The sequence below is a fragment of the Pygocentrus nattereri genome, chromosome 26 (genome assembly GCF_015220715.1).
Source record: "Pygocentrus nattereri isolate fPygNat1 chromosome 26, fPygNat1.pri, whole genome shotgun sequence".
Lineage (NCBI taxonomy): Eukaryota > Metazoa > Chordata > Actinopteri > Characiformes > Serrasalmidae > Pygocentrus > Pygocentrus nattereri.
This window is the reverse complement of record NC_051236.1, coordinates 23422705-23442881: the sequence shown is the minus strand read 5'-3', so window position 1 is coordinate 23442881 and position 20177 is coordinate 23422705. Positions and strand designations below refer to the sequence as shown.

At 38.9% G+C, this 20177-nt stretch overlaps 1 protein-coding gene across 2 annotated transcripts in view; it reads left to right on the top strand.

Annotated features, from left to right (window-relative positions):
• Positions 1–20177, top strand: part of ghrhrb (growth hormone releasing hormone receptor b) — a 60347-nt gene that overhangs the window by 29905 nt on the left and 10265 nt on the right. For both annotated transcript variants that reach the window (XM_017719021.2, XM_037534846.1), the window contains 4 exons: positions 4070–4177; positions 13103–13194; positions 18845–18942; positions 19052–19184. In XM_017719021.2, the coding sequence (XP_017574510.1) occupies positions 4070–4177; positions 13103–13194; positions 18845–18942; positions 19052–19184 (431 nt within the window). The remainder of the gene's footprint in view (positions 1–4069; positions 4178–13102; positions 13195–18844; positions 18943–19051; positions 19185–20177) is intronic.

Below are 20177 nucleotides of genomic sequence, written 5' to 3'. Positions count from 1 at the left end.
ATGATTCCAGCAAGACTCTTTATAGTCTGAAAAGCCTAAGGCACTCTGTCTACAAGTGGAGAATTAGGATCAGGGTGCTTTTCCCACTCTATCAAGCACCAAGAATGCAACAGTCAGAGTTATAGAAAACACTGTTTTTCTAGGAAGTTGGGACAGTAAATAAAATTCAAATAAAACCAGAAAGTAGTGGTGTGTAAACTGTCTTTTATAGGTGTTTAATTGAATTCATATATTTTGTATTTTACCTTATCAACTTTATTAAAATATACATTTATTCCAAATTTGATGCTGTAGCACAGCCTGTGCTTCCCCAGGCTTAGGAAAGATGCTGGAAGCAGTGAGTAGTGCACCAGTTTAAAAACAATGTTCCTCAATGCACAATTGCAAGGAATTTAGGGATTTTATCATCCGCAGTCCATAACATTATTTACAAATTTAGAGAATCCAGAGAAATCTCTGCGTGTGAAGGATGAGGCCAAAACCAGTATTGAATGCTTGTGACCTTCGATCCTTCAGACAGCCCTACATTAAAAACTGACATGTTTCTATACTGAATATAACCATATGGGCTCCACAGTTTGTGGTTGCATCTACAAATGCAAGTTAAGATTCTGCTATGCAAAGCGCAAACCGTATATCAACAACATCCAGAAACACTGCTGACCTCTCTGGGCTAAAGATTATGGACTGGAAGTGTAAAACGTGCTGTGGCCTGACGGGCCCACCTTTCGGACTGTTTTTGGAAATAATGCACATTGTGTTCTCCGAGGTAAAGAGGAAAAGGAGCATCCCGATTAACACCAATGCAAAGTTTGTCATGGTATGCTGGTGTAGTAGTGGGTAACTTGCACATCGCTAAAGGCACTATTAATGCTGAGCGGTGCATAAGCATTTTGGAGCAATATATGCTGCCATCTAGATGACATCTTTTTCAGTGACGTCCATACATGTTCAATCAAGGCAGTGTCAAGCCACAATTATGTTACAACAGCATGGCTACATAATAAAAAAAAAGTTGTTTTTATCAGATACTTGCTTTCATTTTTGCAGAAGAGCAAAATATTGCTCTAAGGTCTCATCACTGTTGTCTCAGAGTTTAGTGATTGTCTGAGAGAAACGCAATCATGTAATGATTCTTAAAATTCTAATGGTGTTTAAATTGACAGTCCAACATTACAGTTTTGAGGGGGCCAGACACAGTCTTTTAACGAGAATACACATCTGAGGATTTAACAACTAGTTACATTTGTGGTGCTGGATTACAGTGAAATCCACCACAAACAATAAGAGATAATGTTTATTTTAACGTCTTGTATTCTCTCTAAGTGTGATACTCATCTACAGCTTAATTGGAGTTTTTGGGGGACTTTTCAGCCATGCTGACTTACGGTTCATGGACTAAAGACAGGCTTGATGTAGATCAGGCAAAGTTGATGAGTGAACTATAGCCACCTATTTTGAGTTCCGGCTTTGCTGAGTTTGTTCTCACACTAATAAGTCTACATTAGCTCCCACATTTAACCTAAATTTTCTCATGATTGTCCACAGACTATGACGTCAAATCAAATTCCAAACTCACAAGTGAGCAAAACTGTCAGGCACAAGAAAAATGATTCCTCACACTGTGGCGCTCTTATTACAAGATCACATCTGGTCCCATGAGACTGCATCATATATAGCTTTGGATTTCTGTTAAAGTCAGCGAGAAACAGTGAACCAAAGGAACCTTTTAGTCCTCTGGTGGCATTTTCTCAGCTGCTTGAAAACTCTGAGTGGGAGCCACTCCCCTGGTGCAGCTATGGAAATGGATATGTCAGAAATGACTCAGAATACAAAGAGTGGGGTGTATAAGTCATATTTATTTACACCTTGGTGCTCTTATTATGCCCAATAACTCTCAGTTCATTCATTCGGTTACTGCCTCTAGTGTTACCTTGTCCCTATCAATCTCTCTCTCTCTCTTTCTCTCTCACACACAGACTCGCTGCATATCTGTGGAGATGCAGTCTTCTGCAGCCCTTTTCATCTATTCTCAGTGTGTCCATGGCCTCTCTCTCTATCTCCGTGCCCATCTTCTTTTCTTTGTCTCTACTCTCTCAGCCTTCCTGACACCATTTCTTCTCCTCAAATGCAGTCCTGATCTTTATTTTAGGTTCTCAAATGCTTTTTCCCAGCCTGTGGTTGAGACTTTGTCATTCTAACTATGTCAGCATGAATTATACAAGCAATTAAAGAGCAAATGATTCAATTTGACTGATATTTGAAACATATATTTTATGAAGTATTTCCTGTACTTCAAAAGAGCAGAACGTTTAGGTGATGCTGGGTTACTTTGCAAAAATGTCTATGTTTAATTCTTTTTACTGCATTTGTAATTTTCCTTAATGCTAATCCAGGAACATGTAGCCACAATTTATGTCATAAACATGAACAGAATGTATATACAGTGCTATGCAAAAAGACCAGCTTTCATTTAATTTCTAGTCAAAATAAGTGTAAAATAGGAGTCTCTAAAACTGTAGTTAAAATGAATAAATACATAAAGGAAAGAGAGAAAATGGTACTCTTAGAAACAAGCAAGCAAGACCTGGTAGACCACCAAATCAGAGAAACAGTACTTAAAGCTTTTATCTTTGAAAGAAAGGAAAACATCCACAAATGTTTTGACATGAAATTAAATAAATGAATAGAACACTATGACATTTGCACAGGACTGTAAATGTTTTGGCATCATCAGATAAGCGCTTAAAAATCTAGGTGACTGACAGTAGCCCAGTAGCCTATATCAGTGCATTCCTGATTCTAGCATAGGGCTGCACATACATAATACTGCACTGTGATTTTTACGTTGGAGGGAAATACATTTATTGAGCAAAGCAGCCACAGAACATCTGTGATTGGTCAGAGTGCTCACAGCACAGAAAATTGCTCATTTACATATTGCAGCCCTCAGCGATATCTGAACTGCAAAGACTAACATAGCAGTTATGGTTAATGAATGATATGCTGCACACTACTGTTCTACTTAAATTGTTTTGTGGAATAAGCTTTATTTAAAAGGGACCTATTATACACATTTTTTTAATGTTCATCCTTTTATTTTTGAGGTCTACTAGAATAGGTTTACATGCTTCAGTGTTCCAAAACACATTTTTCTTACAGCATTCATCTTCATTCACCCTCTGCCTGAAACACTCTGTTAAAGCCCCTGTCTAGGAAATGCAGAGCAGAGAGAGGCTACAGCAGCAGACAGAGATATTAGAATATAACTGTGACACCATCAGAAAATAAAGTTTTATTTCTCTGATTCACTGCCTTGTTCTCGCTAACGTCACTGTAGCTCACTGGACCACTGCTGCTCTCTGTATCTCTCTCTTGGCCAACTGTGAATGACGTTTTTAGAGAGCAGCTGACAAAGCCTGCTCATTCTGCCTTTAAAAAGTCTAACACAATATTGTCGTCTCTGTGGCTGGCTGGTTCTTGCTCTTCACGGTGATAGTGGAGTGGATTTAGGGCAAATTTGGGCGCAACAATTAAAGGAATGGCTCTCAATTGTGACTCGACTCTGTGTGAGCGTAACATTACTAGCAGACAGATCCTATTCTCCTGAGCGGTCGTAAAATCCAGTGTGGCTATTTTTCTGTGGCTTAGGATCTTCCACATCAGTTTGAGCCAGAGCCCGATCCTCAAAAGTTGGGTCAGCATCTTCTGGCTGCAAAACTGAACAGGCAGGCAGTAAGGTCTGTGTTACGAGCTCATGTCACATTGTAACAAAGAAAAGGGCTGAACTTGCAAAGAGGCGTTTCAGGCAGCAGAGAAAAATCATTTCGGTGGGAGTTAACCCCTCTGGTGTGTACTTTGGGCTTTATAACTTTGCAGACTGTTTACATGCACAGAATTGCTACATGTCAAATTAAAGCACAGGGAAAAGTGTAATAGGCCCCCTTTAAAGGAGTTTCTCTGAAAGTACTACTATTAAATGAATGAAAATGTCAGTATACTAAAATTCATATTTTAAGAGTTATGGTATTTATTCACATTCTTCTCTCTCTCGCTCTCTCTCTCTCAGGATGCCGGACAGACTGGGACGACATTCGTTGCTGGGACAGAGCTGAAGTGGGTCAGGTGGTTAACGTCGCTTGCTCTAATGTGTCCCAGCTCTTTGCCAACAATAATGGTAATCATTTGTTCTTTTCTATTTATTTATTCAGTGCCAGGGTTATTTCACACCAGCTCACCTAAAGCAAAACCTCATATCTTCATTTTTCTTTTTTTTATATAATTTGAAATTGCTAGCTGCACTAGCAAATTTTCATGATGCATGGACTAATAGAAATGTTCCCAAATTAATTGGAATAAATAATTTCTGTTAAATTCTGTTCAAAGTTAAGGATGTTTCTCCCTTTTGGACACAAGGGTTTGTTCTGACATTGACATTGATGACAAAATTATACTTTTTTTAAATATTGTGCTACTTCATAGGTGTAACAAATTTGTAAAAAAAGTGGTGTAAATTAGTTCATAACAACTGAGAAATCAGTACAATATTAACATATTTTGAAATTATAGGAAATATATAATTAGATTATATCTTGAATCATTTAATAACATCTTTCTTTTCCCAAAAAAAACTGAAATATTAAACCATGCTTAAAAAAAACCTTTTAGTGTCTAGTTTAGACTGTTTAAGTCTATACTGTGTAAGTTATTATTGAATCAAAAATACCAACAATTATTGATATTAACAAGTGATTCCAAATTTTTTGAATGCTAGTGTACCTCATATTGTGCTTTCATGCACATTTGAAATTAAGCTTTTGCCTAGTTATTTTTCAAACAATGGAAATCATTCATATACTTTTCATAGCTGGTAAGGCAATGACGTTATTATGACATTTTAAACATCTGCCATAGATAAGACAGCACTGTTTAGTTTACATCATGTCCTTACTCCCTTACAGTTGTACATCTCAAGAAACATTTACAACATCTTCCTGCACAGACAAACCTATTCAGGGCTGTAAATGTGCCGAGCCCAAAACACACAGCTCTAGAGTGTTCTGCAAACACTCTACTAGATGCACACACTGGAGCCAGAAGTGCTGCTACTGGTTGGAAAAGGATGACGTGCATGTGTGTTTATGACAGTTGTATAATAATTATAGCCATGCTTTAATATGGTTTAGTATAAGGCAACCTGAGTGGTCTGTATACGGCCTGGAAATGTGATGTCATAACCTAATGCCCTCTGGGCGATCTGCCTTCATGGCAGCTTTAGTTGGTCCGGGCTAGTTATGTATATTTGAATGGATCTTCCTTTCTTACCTGTTTTTCTTCATTTCACTTGATCTGTAGCATGTTCTGCTACAGTTCTTCAATGCATTGGCAGAACCAACTAACATGTAAATCTGTCTGACTATCAGATCAAAGATCAGAGCAAAATCAATGAAAGAAGATAGGAGGTTCATTCAGCTACTCAGCACTAACACAGTACTAACACAGCTCTAGTTAAACAGCACATAGGAAGCACTGTAGTACCATTAAACTTCAAGCTCAGGTTCATTTTAAATAGATTTAATGGAATAAAACTTTCAGCATCATTTAGTGAATTTATCGCGTTTGGTGTCATTTAACTCTTCGTAGCTTTTCTCAGCTAAAGGTATGAAGTGAAGTAGGTTATGATGTAACATTATATGAAGTAACACTTGATTAGCATTTGTCTGTTTATCTTAAAGATTTTAAAATGACTGACGGTCAGTGTAAACTTCATGCCTTATGTGATCTAAAATGAATTTTGTACATTTAGTACAGGTTAGTATTAATAGAACTGTCTAGGCTAGCAGTGCAGGCTAAAAGGCTACCTACAGTGGAATATGCAGAGTGAAATCTGCCAAAATCTGCTAAAATATGCCAAAAACTGAGAGACATACAGCTTTTTTACACAATGTTTTTCTGCGTTTTCTACATAGCATGTTGGCAGCCATCATTCTTTATGATTGACAGCAGCTAGCTTTAAAGTGTCATTAGCATAAAAAGGTCACAAGGGCACTAAGGCAGCTAGGGGATCTTGAAAATGAGCATGTGTGCAACACCATTAACAGCTAGCAAGTGATTTAATTTCCCCTGATGAACAGCCAAGCTGAATAAATAAGTTGGATGTTGTAATATTGTGTTCTACAGTGAAAAACTGTACTTCCAACAACGATGCCAAGGAAATAATAAAATAATGAAAAATCAAAGGGGTCAGGAAGGAAGGCAGAGCACTAGATGCAGGGGGAGGTTAGTGCTGTAGTGATGCTTGTTAGCACGGCTGATTCACAGCTAGCGATCAGTCCTCTGCTCCCCTAGGCCACCACCTTAGACCTCTACCACGCAAGGCAAGCACAAGCACTCAGCCAGCTTTTCTTCCCCCCTACGTTCGCTTCAGGGAGAGAGACCTGAGCAATACAAGCCACACTATGCTAATTCTAGCAACAGCGGGTGAGGAAAAAACTGCCATTGGCAAGCTGACATTAAACCACCCACTTCGCATGTCTTACACTGCTGCGTACCTGAAAAAGACTGAATGGTATCATAGCTGTGAAATGCAACATACAGACACAAATCTAATAGACATTTAGAGAAAAATTAACACAATCCATAAAATCAATTCACAGATATGCACATATTAGTATTCTGATATTGGATATCTCTGTTACTGCAGTGTTGTGCAGTGGAATTTGGTATGTGTAGCCATCAAGATTCAGTTTGCCTTTGTCTAGTCTTGAATCAGTTTGGCTGTTTGCTTTTGCTTTTTGGTCTTTTTGTTGTAGTGTTTGCTTTGCTTTGTGTTTTATAAAGTGTTTAAATCACACCTACATTCTGATAAAGGTCCCTTGTGTGACAATCACTTGCTCAAATTTAAATCCAAGTTTCAACATCCAGTTTCACATGTGGCCTGACTTCACATAGGCTAATGTTATCAGGAATGTTTATATATATATTGAACTGTGAACTGACAGCATGGTTGAAAGAAAATTTTAAATTTCACTAACCCTAAACATGAAATACTAAAAATAATAAATTATAATAATAGTAGAAATATAAAAATGAATAAAATCTAAAAATAATATATTTTTTTTTATTGGCCAGGTATGCTTACACATACAAGGAATTTGGTTTTGGTTAGAGAAGCTCACAGTGCACAGTATCAGACAAACACTTGCATGTAGTGAATAAAATAAAATCACATCACACACACAGTCATACTGGTAAACCTTAAGTTAAAGTGCTGAGTGCAGCAGCAGTTAAAGGGCATATAGTAGCTAAGGGATAAGTGTGATGACAGACAGATAAGTGGGGTAATAGGCAGGTACCTAAGATGCTAGAAGAAACACTGGTCTGAAACTGTAGTTCCAGTGGATGGAATTTTGACCATTCTTCCAGAAGCGCATTTGTGAGATCAGACACTGTTGTTGGAAAAGACGGCTTCCCCCTTCACCAAACTTTACACTTGGCACAATGCAATCAGACAAGTACCGTTCTCCTGGCATCCGCCAAACCCAGTCTCATCCATCAGATTGCCAGATGGAGAAGTGTGATTTATCACTCCAGAAAACACGTCTCCACTGCCAGTGGCGGCGCTTTACACCACTGCATTTGATGCTTTGCATTGCGCTTGGTGATGCAAGGCTTGGATGCACCTGCTCAGCCATGGAAGCCCATTCCATGAAGCTCCCTATGCATTGTTCATGAGCTAAAGGCCACATGAAGTTTGGAGGTCTGTAGCGATTGACTGCAGAAAGTTGGCGAGCTCTGCACACTATGCGCCTCAGCATCCGCTGACCCCGCTCTGTCATTTTATAAGGCCTACCACATCGTGGCTTAGTTGCTGTCGTTCCCAATTGCTTCCACTTTGTTATAATACCACACCTGTGGCCATGGAAATGATTGTAACACCTGAGTTCAATGATTTGAATAGGTGATTGCATACTTTTGGAAATATAGTGTATCATGGTGTTTTTTTTTTTTTTTTAGTTGAATAGTGGAAACGGTTAACAGTTAATGCCAGTGTGTCTGATTTCACAAATATTTTATAGCATCTAAAAAACTGTATTTGATTTACATCCCCATGTGGAATAAAATGGAGAATGTTAATATCATACTGTGGGGTTCACTAATTCAGTGGTGATTTGACTGATTTGACATGACATGACATGAATTCAGTCTTTAGCTACTTCAGTCTTGAGACTCTGTGTACCTTTTGTTTACAATTTGCCTGAATGTGTATGATCTCTCCAGACATGCCATGTTTTTCTTTAGTTGTCAGACGATGACCAGTGATTTAATTATACATGGACTGATGCCTTAATATACCTCACTGTCATCCTGAGCAGTTTGACATATGGACCCATTTACTAGGGCAGGGTTAATATAAGATTGTAAGTGTGTTTGTGTGGGTTGCAGGTGGTCAGTATGTCTGGGCTTTATCCTGTGAGCACGGCTGGATAAGACAGTGAGACATCTAACTGTTCCAATATACTGTCCACCCTCAGTGCTCAGTTTTTTTTTTTTTAATCAGATTGAGAGCAGCTGCTTCTCAGTAATGGTCAGTGCTTTTATGAGTGTTTCTCCATCACCTGCAGTTAAAGAGAGACAAACACACAGAGGGAGTGGGAGAGAGATTACCTGTTTGTCCTTAAGTCAATAAAGGATACACAGTTAACACAGTTAAGTTATTCCATTACAGCGAACAAGTACACAGTGCGTTTTGAGTAACTGGACAGTGATGCATTTTTGTTGTTTATATTCTGCATACAGATACACCGATGTGGGAGTTGTGGGCTGATGCAGATAACATTGCCAAGATTTTTTATTAACTTGTCCTGTCATACATAAAAATAAATCTACCTGAATAGGGCTATAAATTAAGCATCATTTTAGCACAGTAACCCAGTGTCACCTAAACATACTGCTCTTCTGGAGTACAGAAACATCTTCATAAAACATTTTCTTGAAATATTGGTCAAATCTAAACATCTGTAATAGTGCTCATTTTTCTTTGGGATTTATCTGCTGATACCGATATGATTTCAATATTATTGTGTGTCCCAATTCTAATTCTGTACTTCATCACATTGAGATTGGAATGAAACAAGGATAATGAGCTTAAAGTGTAGACTGTAAGTCTTAATGAACCATTCTGGACTCACAGCCATCATGTAAAAAATATGGCTTTAACTGCAGTTTACTTAATTTTTGAAAAATCAATACTTTACAGTGCATTTTTATGCATTGCCACACCCATTTTACAGAAATATCAGACAATTAGCATTACTGACCATGACCATAGATATCCACTACACTAGGTATCTTCCTTGGTGGTAACGCAGTCGTTTTTGTTCCCACTTGTTTGAAGTGTTTTTCTACAGCCTTGTTGTCAGTAAGTACAATGCTGAGTGGGGTTCAGTGGAGCTCAAGAACCTTCCATTTGAGTGACAGAAATCTTCCTACTGCGAAGTGAAAATGTAGGAAATTAAAGAAACTGATTTTGAGCCATTTCATTAGTTCATCTACCAGAAACATGAATAAACATCAACTGGCCACCATGTTACAAGAGGTGGTTAGCTTAGAATCAGGACCAGTTCCATAAGCTCATCCATCCCTAAGATTTTGTTCCCAAAGTGTACTTGTTTTTTATTACATGATTACTTGGCCTTTCTGTTGTTTCAGTGGTTTGCCAGCTCAGTGCTAGTGGGTTTTTGAAATGTCCTACATCCTAGGACATTGTTGTCCAATGTTGAATAGATCCTATTCTTATCTGCTCTGACTCAAAAGATTCTTCTGTCATCTGTAACTGTGGTCTTCTGTGGTCTGCCAGTTTATTTTCTCCTGCTAAACTTTGGTGTTCATGCTTCTTAATAGTGCACAAAACAGTAGATACTGATGCACAAATATTTTCAGCTATGGCTCTCAATTATTGATTTATTATGATTTATTTGGTCTTTTTGTTTTGAGACAGTAGCAACAGTTTCCAGATGCATAAGCCACATCTAGAATCTAGAAAACTGTATCTTGTGTTAGCTATGTTGACAGTCCATCAATTAGTAATACACTGCTAGCTAAGAATCAGATCAGCAGCCAGTTGTCCAATTACTTATTGTGCCTTGTAATATGCTTTGATTGACTCTTCTGAGATTTTATTTCTTAAAATTGTCTTTTTTTTGTTGTTCAGTGAAAAAGCAGAAGTTCTGATGACAGTACTAAATTTTAATCCAACATGAGAAAATGTTCTGCATGTTGCGTGGAGTTATTATACAAATCCACAAAACATGTATTACAAACAGCACCTCTAAGGGTTAACCTGATAGTCAGTGTTTCATTCGTAACCCAGTGTGCTGGATTACAGAGCTAAAATACCAAAAAATTCCAAGCATTTATGGACTGTGCCATTTCTCTTATCAACAATTCTTTGTCTGGCAGCAGTTGCTTTCTAAGCTGTTTTGTCCACGAAACTGATCTGCATTACGTTTATATATGTCTGACCTAATTTTATTCTCTGAAGTTCCGAATATCTGAAGTCTAGGTGTTGACTGCTGGCACCAGTATACTACTTGGAGTATTCTTTATACTTCAGTCTATTTCATACATGAAAAACTAAAGCACAACAGCAACAGGAAAATGAATGAATGCATACTGAGTAACTCAACAATCGTGTACATACAACAGAGTCCTATTATGGTATGAGTAGCACAGTGTATGGATAATGAAATCATCACTTTAGTAAAGTCCTTACTCTTTTTAGGTTGAAATACTTTGTGTGAGCTGAATCAGTAAGTCTTTTGAGTTGTGAAACTGTCACTGTTGCATATTTATGGCTGTCAGAACACTTCGTCTGAGCCCCAACCCAAGGCAACATGACTGCTTTCCTTTCTGCCTCTCTGTATTGCTTCTGTCACTTGCTTTTTTCTGTCTATCTTTTTATCCCCTCTTTCTGTGTATGTGTTTTATCTGTCACAGTTGTATAAAAACAGAGGAATCCACTCTTTCTTTCCCCATCCACCTTTCTTGAGTTCAGTATCACCTTCATTATTAAACCTTTATTGTCACTTCTATCCCTAATTCCTGATATCCATTCTGCACTGCTTTCTGTTGTCCTGCCTGAAGAAGAAGAGAAAAGCTCTTATTATTGTGGGCTTGTCAGCAGAGGCTTTTAATCCAGAGGATAATGCAAGAAACAGTGCTTGCTGCTCTGAGAGGCTGCCACAGACTGCACCCTTGCTCATATCTAAACAACAAGAACAATAACAACAGCAGTAGCCATAATCATATCAGTAAAAATCCTGTTCACAGTGGGGTGCTCCACAGAGAAAGCAGCCATGATCACAGTGGGTTGTTATTTGAGAGCAAGTGTCCTTGTTCACCTTGTAGCAGAAGTTGTTGTGGTTTCTTGAGGCTGTGCAGTTAGCAAGATTGAAGGCTGTAAAAGTTTAAATACAGTATCAAAAATCAGAAAAATGAACATTCAACACAGTGTATTAAATTGTAAAACTGTATTGCTAACACATGCTCCTGTGTCTTCTGAGGGTCTCTCATTTGCCATCTTTCATGGAAGCCAGTGTCAATTAACGTACATCTGCATACTTAATTGAAGTTTTAATGGGGCACTTTTAAGCCATGTTAAACCCTTAAATGGCCAGGGCTGGCAACCAAGCACTACTCTCCTCTGAAGATTCCTAGGCCACACGAGATCTTCTGCCCCAATCCAGAAAGGGTTCGGAGTATTCGGCCTTCTTGGAGCGAGTGGGTGAGATTCTGGAAAGGGCCCCACTTACAGACTCCACAGCCTTCCTAGGAGATTTCAATGTTCATGTTGGCAATAACCTGGAAACCCGCAGAAGCATGATTGGGAAGAACAGCCTACCCGATCTAAACCTGGATGGTGAAATGTTGTTGGACTTCTGTACTAGGGATGGATTGTCTATAATGAACACCAAGTTCGAACACAAGGATATGTTCCAAGTGTATTTGGTTCCAGAGCTCCTTGGGTCAGACGTCAGTGATTGACTTTGTTGTTGTTTCATCTGACTTAGGACCATATGTTCTGGAGACTAGGGTGAAGAGAGATGCTGAGCTGTTAACCATTCACCATCTGGTGGTGAGAATAGATCAGTTGGCAAGTATGACTGGCAGCCAGTCCTGGTAGACCCTAGCAAACAGCGAAGGTATGGTGGGAACTATATTATATCAACTATTATATCAACTTCCAACTCCAGAAGAACTTGGGGTAGAAGAACTTAGGGTAAAATCTCCATTGTGGAAGCCGCCAGGTGTAGCTTTTGTACCATAAGTAGTGGTGAAAAAGGAGCTTAGCCATAAGGCAATGCTCTGTGTTTACTCTCTGTCTACATCCCAAACCTCACCTATGCTTGTGAGCTTTGGGTAATGACCCAAAGAATGAGATTACTGGTACAAGCAGTGGAAATGAGCTTTCTTCGCAGGGTGGTGGTCTACATTGTACTTGATAGGTTGTGGAGCTCAGTTGAGATGATTCTGGTGTCTGATTCAGATGCCCACTGGTTGCCTCCTGTTGGAGGCTTACCAGGCATGGCTGACTGGGACGAGAACCCAAGGTTGTCCTAGGACCCACTGGAGGGATTATATCTCTTAGTTGGCCTGGGAGCAGCTCGGAATCCCCTAGAATAAGCTGGAGGAACTTTGAGGGTAGAGGGTTGTCTGGAATTCTCTGCTTTCCCTATTGCTATTGCAATTCTGGCTGGTTCAAGTGGTTTAAGTAGGTGATTGATAAAACAAAGTAAAAAACGTTCAAATTCAAAAGTTTTATTTTTTTATCCTAACTCAGTAATGCTATTTGTTTCAGTTTTAACCAGTAATGCTTACAGAGTGTGGCTTTAACATCGAAAACAACATAGAATTTGGCCTGTGCAAAAGTTATGGCACATTTATTTGCAAAACAAAAAAGGACTAATTTTTTCCTGTATTTCACTTATTTATGTGACATATTTCCCTGTAGAAAATCAACAAACCATGTAATTTGACCTGTGGTGTTGAAACTGTTGTATACAATTGTATTTACATTTATTTCACTTGTGCTTTTTATCAGGTTATATTTACCGGAACTGTACTAAAAACGGCTGGAGTGACATTTACCCGTCCTATGAAGATGCTTGTGAATTTGTGGAAGTGGATCCCGAGGTGAAAAAACATTTCTTTCCATTACCTTAAATCTGCTTACTGCATCTTTCAATTTATGCACAAGTACTATTCTCAGAATTACACATTTTGTAGCATTTTTTATCCTTCACATGTTACATATTACATATATGTTATATCTTCCCTTTCATCCTTGTCTCTACCTTAGTTTTACCCTCCTGTCCGAAGTTATACTCACTGGCTTATTCTTAAATATTACTTTTCCAGGGTTCCTGGAAATCTCTCTCTCACTTAATTACTCTCAGTACTGGTGAAACCTTGCATGACCTGTTAGTTATGGGGGAAAGTGAAAACTAGCGCAGAGTCCATATCGCCCACTCACTCGCTTTCAGTTTGTGTATTCACCTCAGAGCAACACGAGTGCGATAAAGACAGAGAGTGTGAATGCACGACTGGACTGCAGGGTAGCTTCAAATAATTTAAATGAAATGCAGACAGAAATGGACACAGCGAGAGAAAGAGAGGGACAGGGAGAGAGATAACATAGACAAAGTAGTATTTCTTAAGCCCCCCACCACCTCACCTTTCTCTTCTTTAGACTCTTCTCTCTTTTCTCTCTCCCTAATTTGCTGTCTCAACCACTTTATGGCAAAATGCCTGAATATTCATCCAGATGCTAATAAGAGCTTTAGAGACACTGTCTTGCATTAAGAGGGTGATAATATATTAATCCTCCATGCACACACACATTTCTACAAGTGTGCGCACTCATGCACACGCGCATATGCATGCACAAACACACACCAACACTCACGCACATGCATAATAGCAAAGCAGGCCAAGGCTAAGAGTGGAGCATGTCCCTAATGTGAACAAACTAATTAACGCAGCCGACTTGTCAGACAGGAACACAATGGAGTTTCTCCTGCATGGTAGATTTAATTTTCCCTGCTTAAACTGTTTTTAATAATGAGTTTCACCACTTCCTTGTTCAAGCGAGCAGTTTTAAGGTAATAGATGCACATAGAGAATCTTTACAGGTGATGGTGGCCTGGTTTATAAAATCTTCTGACAGAAAAAGTATAGAGTGTGTGGTGCTTTTTATAGCAACGAAAAAGAATAACAGATGCATAATATTTTATTATATTACAATATATTAACATTGTAAATGTCAGATTTTCTAGCATACAATATACTGTATAGAAAATGTTTTTAAAAGAAGATTTCTAGAGATGGATATAAAATACTTATAAAATTTTATACAGTATGGCAGTATACTGCCAGAGTCAGAGACCAGACTCACATAAGATCATTCGCTTTCATAAGGAGGGAGAAAGTCGAAGGAAATATGTTTAATCTGTGCATTCTTACATTGTGAAAAGACATCTCAGAGCTATGAGTCTGAAAGGATGTGTAGCTGTTGGTTAGAGTTCCCTCTGGGGCGAATTCATCTTTTTCATTACTTAAATGCATTTATCATCATTTTTTGCCGGATATTCATTGTTGGTGCTTGGTCTCTGTTTTCGGTCGTCACGATGCCTCCTAAAGCTAACAAAACACCGGGGCCCTCGCAGAGCCTTCTCAGGCCTCTAGTCCAGTCTGCGTCCACGCCACCTCGTGAGGCAGCAGCCTCCCCTGGAGGCAGCGCTGCTCTGCTTGTTCAGGCTATTGCGACACTGATTCTGGCAGTGAAGGAGGAATTGCGGGCGGTACTGGACGAGTTCAGATCCAGCGTAATGTTGGAGTTTCAGGCGTTGAAAGCTGAATTGTCTTGTGATAATGCAGCACTGAGATCTGAGTTTTCTGACCTAAAGAAGCGGAGCAGTCTCTCTCATCATGTTCGAACGACGTTGTGGGTTTACAAGCCAAGGTGAACTGCCTGACGGCGGAGGTTGCCAGATTGGACGCGAAGTGTGAGGATTTGGAATCCAGGTCTCGCAGGCAAACGCACCAGTTCATCTGTCTCTCAACTGCTCAAAGACGCGTTTGAACTTGAACAACTTCCCTTGATAGACAGAGCCCACCGTTCACAGGCTTCGTCCCCCAAGAGCGATGGCCCTCCGTGTGCTATTATAGCGAAAATGCACTACTTCAAAGATTGTGCCCACATTCTGCAGAGAGCCAGAGAACTGCACCAAATCACCGCATCCAACATGAACTTCTCTGTGTGTCCAGATTATACTCAGAGAATCGCCAGGGCTCGGGCAGCATTTGGAGATGTACGGAGGCAGCTGCGTGATGTTAAATACACCCTTCTCGCGTATCCTATGGGGACAAGCATCGGATCTTCACTTGTTGACGAGGAGAAGAAGTTTGTTGTCTCTATTTCTAAGTAATTCGATTACTGGATTCCCGTGTGAGTTTAGTTATTTTTATATCACTGGCCTCGCGGCAGTACTACAGGCATTGCGTTTGATCTGAGGTGTGTAGAACCACCCGTATTAAACTCTTCTAATCACTGGTCTGAATTCTCTTTTTGGGGGCGGATCTTCTTACGGTTTAGCTGTGTTTCACTTTTTTGCCGCAGCTGCTTTTTTTTTCTTTTTCTTTTCCACCCCTACTTACTGGAGCTAGATGGTAGAAGTGTTTGTATGTTATCCATAGATATAAGATACAATCGCTCTTCTTAGGGTGGAAACTGCTGTGGAACCTTATTTATTATTTATTTATTTTCATTTCTTCTTTTTGAATATTGGACTATCAGAGACTTGCGGCTACCCTCATGGTTTATTTGTTATTACGTCATTAGGTTATCCGAGATGTCCTGTTCTTTGGGTTGTTGGTATTTGCATCTTTGTAATTCTAAGATATGTGTGCCTTTCGATTCGTGTGCGTGTGTATTCATGGATACTTGAGATGGTTGAGGATCCCTATATTTCAGCGTAGATCTTGACCTTTGAGTTAAATCTGGGATAGGGGAGATTTAAAAAAAAAAGAAAGAAGAAAGAAAGAAAAGGCTGTTAATGCGATTTCACACGCACTTGTTCTCATTTGTATATAAGTGTTCGCTCCTGAGGTGCTCCTCGGTTGACCATGTGGTGCTTCTGGGAGCGTTTTCTGTGTATTTGGGCTGTTGTAAGTTCTTGGGTGGGTATTCTCTGTGAGAGAATGGGTGGGTGTCTCAGTATATCTGTGTGCTTGTGTTGAGAGTCGTGAGTGTGTGTGTGTGTGTGTGTGTGTGTGTGTGTGTGTGTGTGTGTGTGTGTGTGTGTGTGTGTGTGTGTGTGCCCCCCCCCCTTTTTTTTATCTTTTTCTCTTCCTCTTTTTTACTGTTGCTGGCATCATCCTTATTTCTCTATCTGTCGTGCTGCTCTATTAATTTAAATGGTTGACTGTACTAGTCCTAATTTAAAATACCGAGCTAACTTGAAATTGGGGAGTTGGAATGTTAATGGTTTGAACAATTTGGTTAAGCGTCTGAAGGTGAATGCCCATTTGAGGCGTTTAAACTTAGACATAGCTTTTCTACAAGAAACCCATCTTAGTAGGGAGGACCACTCCAAGCTGAAATTCCCCTGGGTTGAAAGCATCTTCCACTCAGCATTTCCTTCCAAATCTAGAGGAGTTGCGATTTTAATTAAAAGAGGAATTCAGTTTATCACCGACTTTCTTCTGATCCAGGAGGCAGATATTTGATTGTGCGTGGATCTTTGTTTGACACGAAAGTAAACATCTATGCCCCTAATTTTGACAACCCCAAATCTATGCAGAATCTTTTTTGTTCAATTCCCTCCTTAAACACTCATCTTTTGGTTATGGGTGGAGATATTAATTGTACTATAGACCCAGCTTTGGATCCTTCAAGTCCACGTACTCTTACTCCATCATTAATGTCTAAGGTAATTTCTGAATTTATAACTGAAAATTCAATTGTTGATTCTTGGAGGTTTTATAATCCACTAGCTAAGGTATTTTCCTTCTACTCTCACCCACATAATACCTTTTCTCATTTAGATTATTTTTTTGTGGACAATTCTCTTATTCCCAAAGTTACTTCATCTGACTATCATTCAATAGTCATTTCTGATCATGCACCTCATACTATTAATATACAGTTTTCTAATGGGCATTCTTCTCCCCCTATTAGGCAATTCAATTCACTATTACTGTCGAACAATGAATTCAATACATTAATTTCTGCTTCAATAGATGATTTTATTGCCAATAATTAAAGAGACTCTGTCTTTCCTTCTATTGTATGGGAATCTCTTAAGGCTTATCTGCGCGGTCAGATTATTTCCTACACTTTATATTTAAATAAGTTACAGAAGGCCAGTGCACAGGAGCTATTGAGTAAAATTGCTGAGCTTGATAGGCTTATTGTAATTAAATCAACACCAGTTTTACTCAAACAGCGCCTTGAGCTGCTGACTAAATTTGACTTTTTCACAACATCCGAAGTAGAAAAACAACTATTACAGGCGCGTAGCACATACTATGAATATGGCGACAAGCCCTCTAGGCTTCTAGCTCATCAGTTGAAGAGACAGGCAGCATCCCGGTTAATACCACAAATATTGGATTCAAGGGGAGAAAAAAGTTCGGACTCTTCGGTCATTAATGCTACTTTTAAATCTTTTTACTACAACCTTTACACATCCAATTTCCCATCTGATGATGCTGAAATGTACTCATTTTTTGAGGGTCTTTCGCTCCCCACTGTGGATCCAAGTGTTGCAGAAGATCTGGATTTGCCTTTAACTTTGGAGGATGTGTAGCTGTCAAAAAGACGTTACTGAGAAAAATGTAATAGAAAAAAAGAAGCTCAACATCACTGACGTGTTTGGGATTACTTGTATTAAATGAAGCAGAATATGCAACCAACTTCTAACAATGAACTTGAAATGTGCTGGAAACATATTCCTACACTTACTTGAAATACTGAAAGCAAGTTTCTTAAAAATAATGGTAATAATGTTAAAAAGGTAAAAGGTAGACACACTGAAAACGATTTTTTTGCTGAGGCCCCTATATAATTTTCTGTTATGTATATTTTCTGTAGCTTCAGTGTATCTGAGACAGTTACAGTTACAAAAAATATAGCACTGTTTTTCTGGGCTAAAGACTTTCCAGTGTGATATTTTGTATGTCTTTTATAATATTTATTTAATATTCAGTGGAATGAATGGGTAAATGTTAATATGACTTGAGTCTACAGCTGCTCTTGTTTGAGGAGATGTGCTCTGCTGCAAGAAAAAAACTTTCATACTCACAACTAACCTTGCTGGTCAAGGTTAAGATTAGCATAAATGACTGAAAGGGCCCATTTTATCTCCTCAAGTCTTTATTTTTTCTGTGTGGAAACCACTCCTCTTCAATTTATGCAACTCGTCTGGTGCATTGCAATGTTTTTCATTACCACTTGGTTTAACAGTGTCGCAGAGGAGAGCTCTTCATATGTTAGTCAGTGAGAAATATGCTACATCCACTTTACACAACACATACATGTAATAAATTGCAATATTTTAGCCTAATAATATGCATCATTTTTAACCTGTACTGTTCTGATTACGTTTCAGTCCTCTCATATGAACAGAAATTCGAATGGAGGTAACATCAACAAAGCACCAAAGTGAAAGCTAGAAAGAAACTTTGGATGATCACATGACACCGAACACAAGCTGACAGTTGAATTTGGAGAGAATCCTCCCAAACCTTTTCTCACTCTTTGCTCTCTCACTCTCTTCTTCAGACCACATATTATTCCACCTTCAAGCAGGTGTACACTGCAGGATATGCTACCTCACTCATCTCCCTCATTTCGGCTATCTTCGTCTTCACAGCCCTCAGGTACTACAAGGAACCTCACCACTAAAACACTAAATAGTCTGATCCATAACATGTGGAGAAGTTTTTTTTTACCTGTAAGAATAATTTTATATTTACTAATCAAAAACAGGAAGTTCCACTGCACAAGGAATTATATCCACATCAACCTCTTCTCCTCCTTCATCCTGAGAGCTAGTGCGGTCTTCATTAAAGATGGCATCCTCTTTACCGATGAGAGCCTGGACCACTGCTTGGTGTCTACCGTAAGTCTCACTGGAATCACACATATCTGTGGGTTTATTTTATGTTTATGTTTGATTTCAGAAAAAGAGAAAAAAGAGCAACAGAATAAAATAGCCAAAAAAAACCTTGTTTCCTCAGTGTTCATTCAATTTTAGCAGATAATTCATAATCTCTGTTCTTAAGGCTCTCTAGATTAAAGCAGATGCTGCCCAGAAGTCCAGCACAAGTTCTCTTCCCTGTTCTCCAGTCACCTTGTACTTTCTTCTCTCATACTAAGACCGTAGGTTGAAGACATGGTCCAAACTAGCAAAATAAGGCTAAAACGATTTTTTCATTACACAAGCATCTTTTGAACGGGAAGTTCTTCACTATGGACTTCAGATGTTACCATACAATAAATGTAACAATTTTAATAGCTTTAATGAATGTAATAGTTTTATCTTTAGTGCATACTTACTGTTAAATACTAGGGAAGCGTGAATATAGCCAGTATGTAACCGGAAGTCTGTTAATCCATACTCAGAGCACCAAACCAGCTGATGAAAGCAAATGTCAGACCTATCTATAAAAGACTTAGAAACAAAGGCATAAGCTCTGAGCACACCTGAAGCCTGTTGAGTTTGCTCAAGAGAAATCTCGTTTAGCCCTTTTTTATGGCCTTTGATATTTTTTCTCAAGAGCTTAATAACTGTCAAAGGCTTGATAATCAGCTGATGAGTTGAATCAGGTGCATAAGAGCAGAAAAACACTGCTCAACAGGGCCGTGGGTCTTAAAGAGGAATTCCACTGATTTTCTGCATAAATTAGTTGTTGAGAAAAAGTCATGATTTGGTGTGATGCGAAGTGGTGCATTGCAGAGAAATGTACCGACTCACAATCCTTACAGGGGTGGTGATAGGAACCAATGGTCACAGTGCTTACAACACATTTTATTTACTATTCAAAACCACCAGTGGACTTAGATGTGTAGTCTGAGTTTCTGATGTTGATGATGGTAAATAGTGGTAAATCTG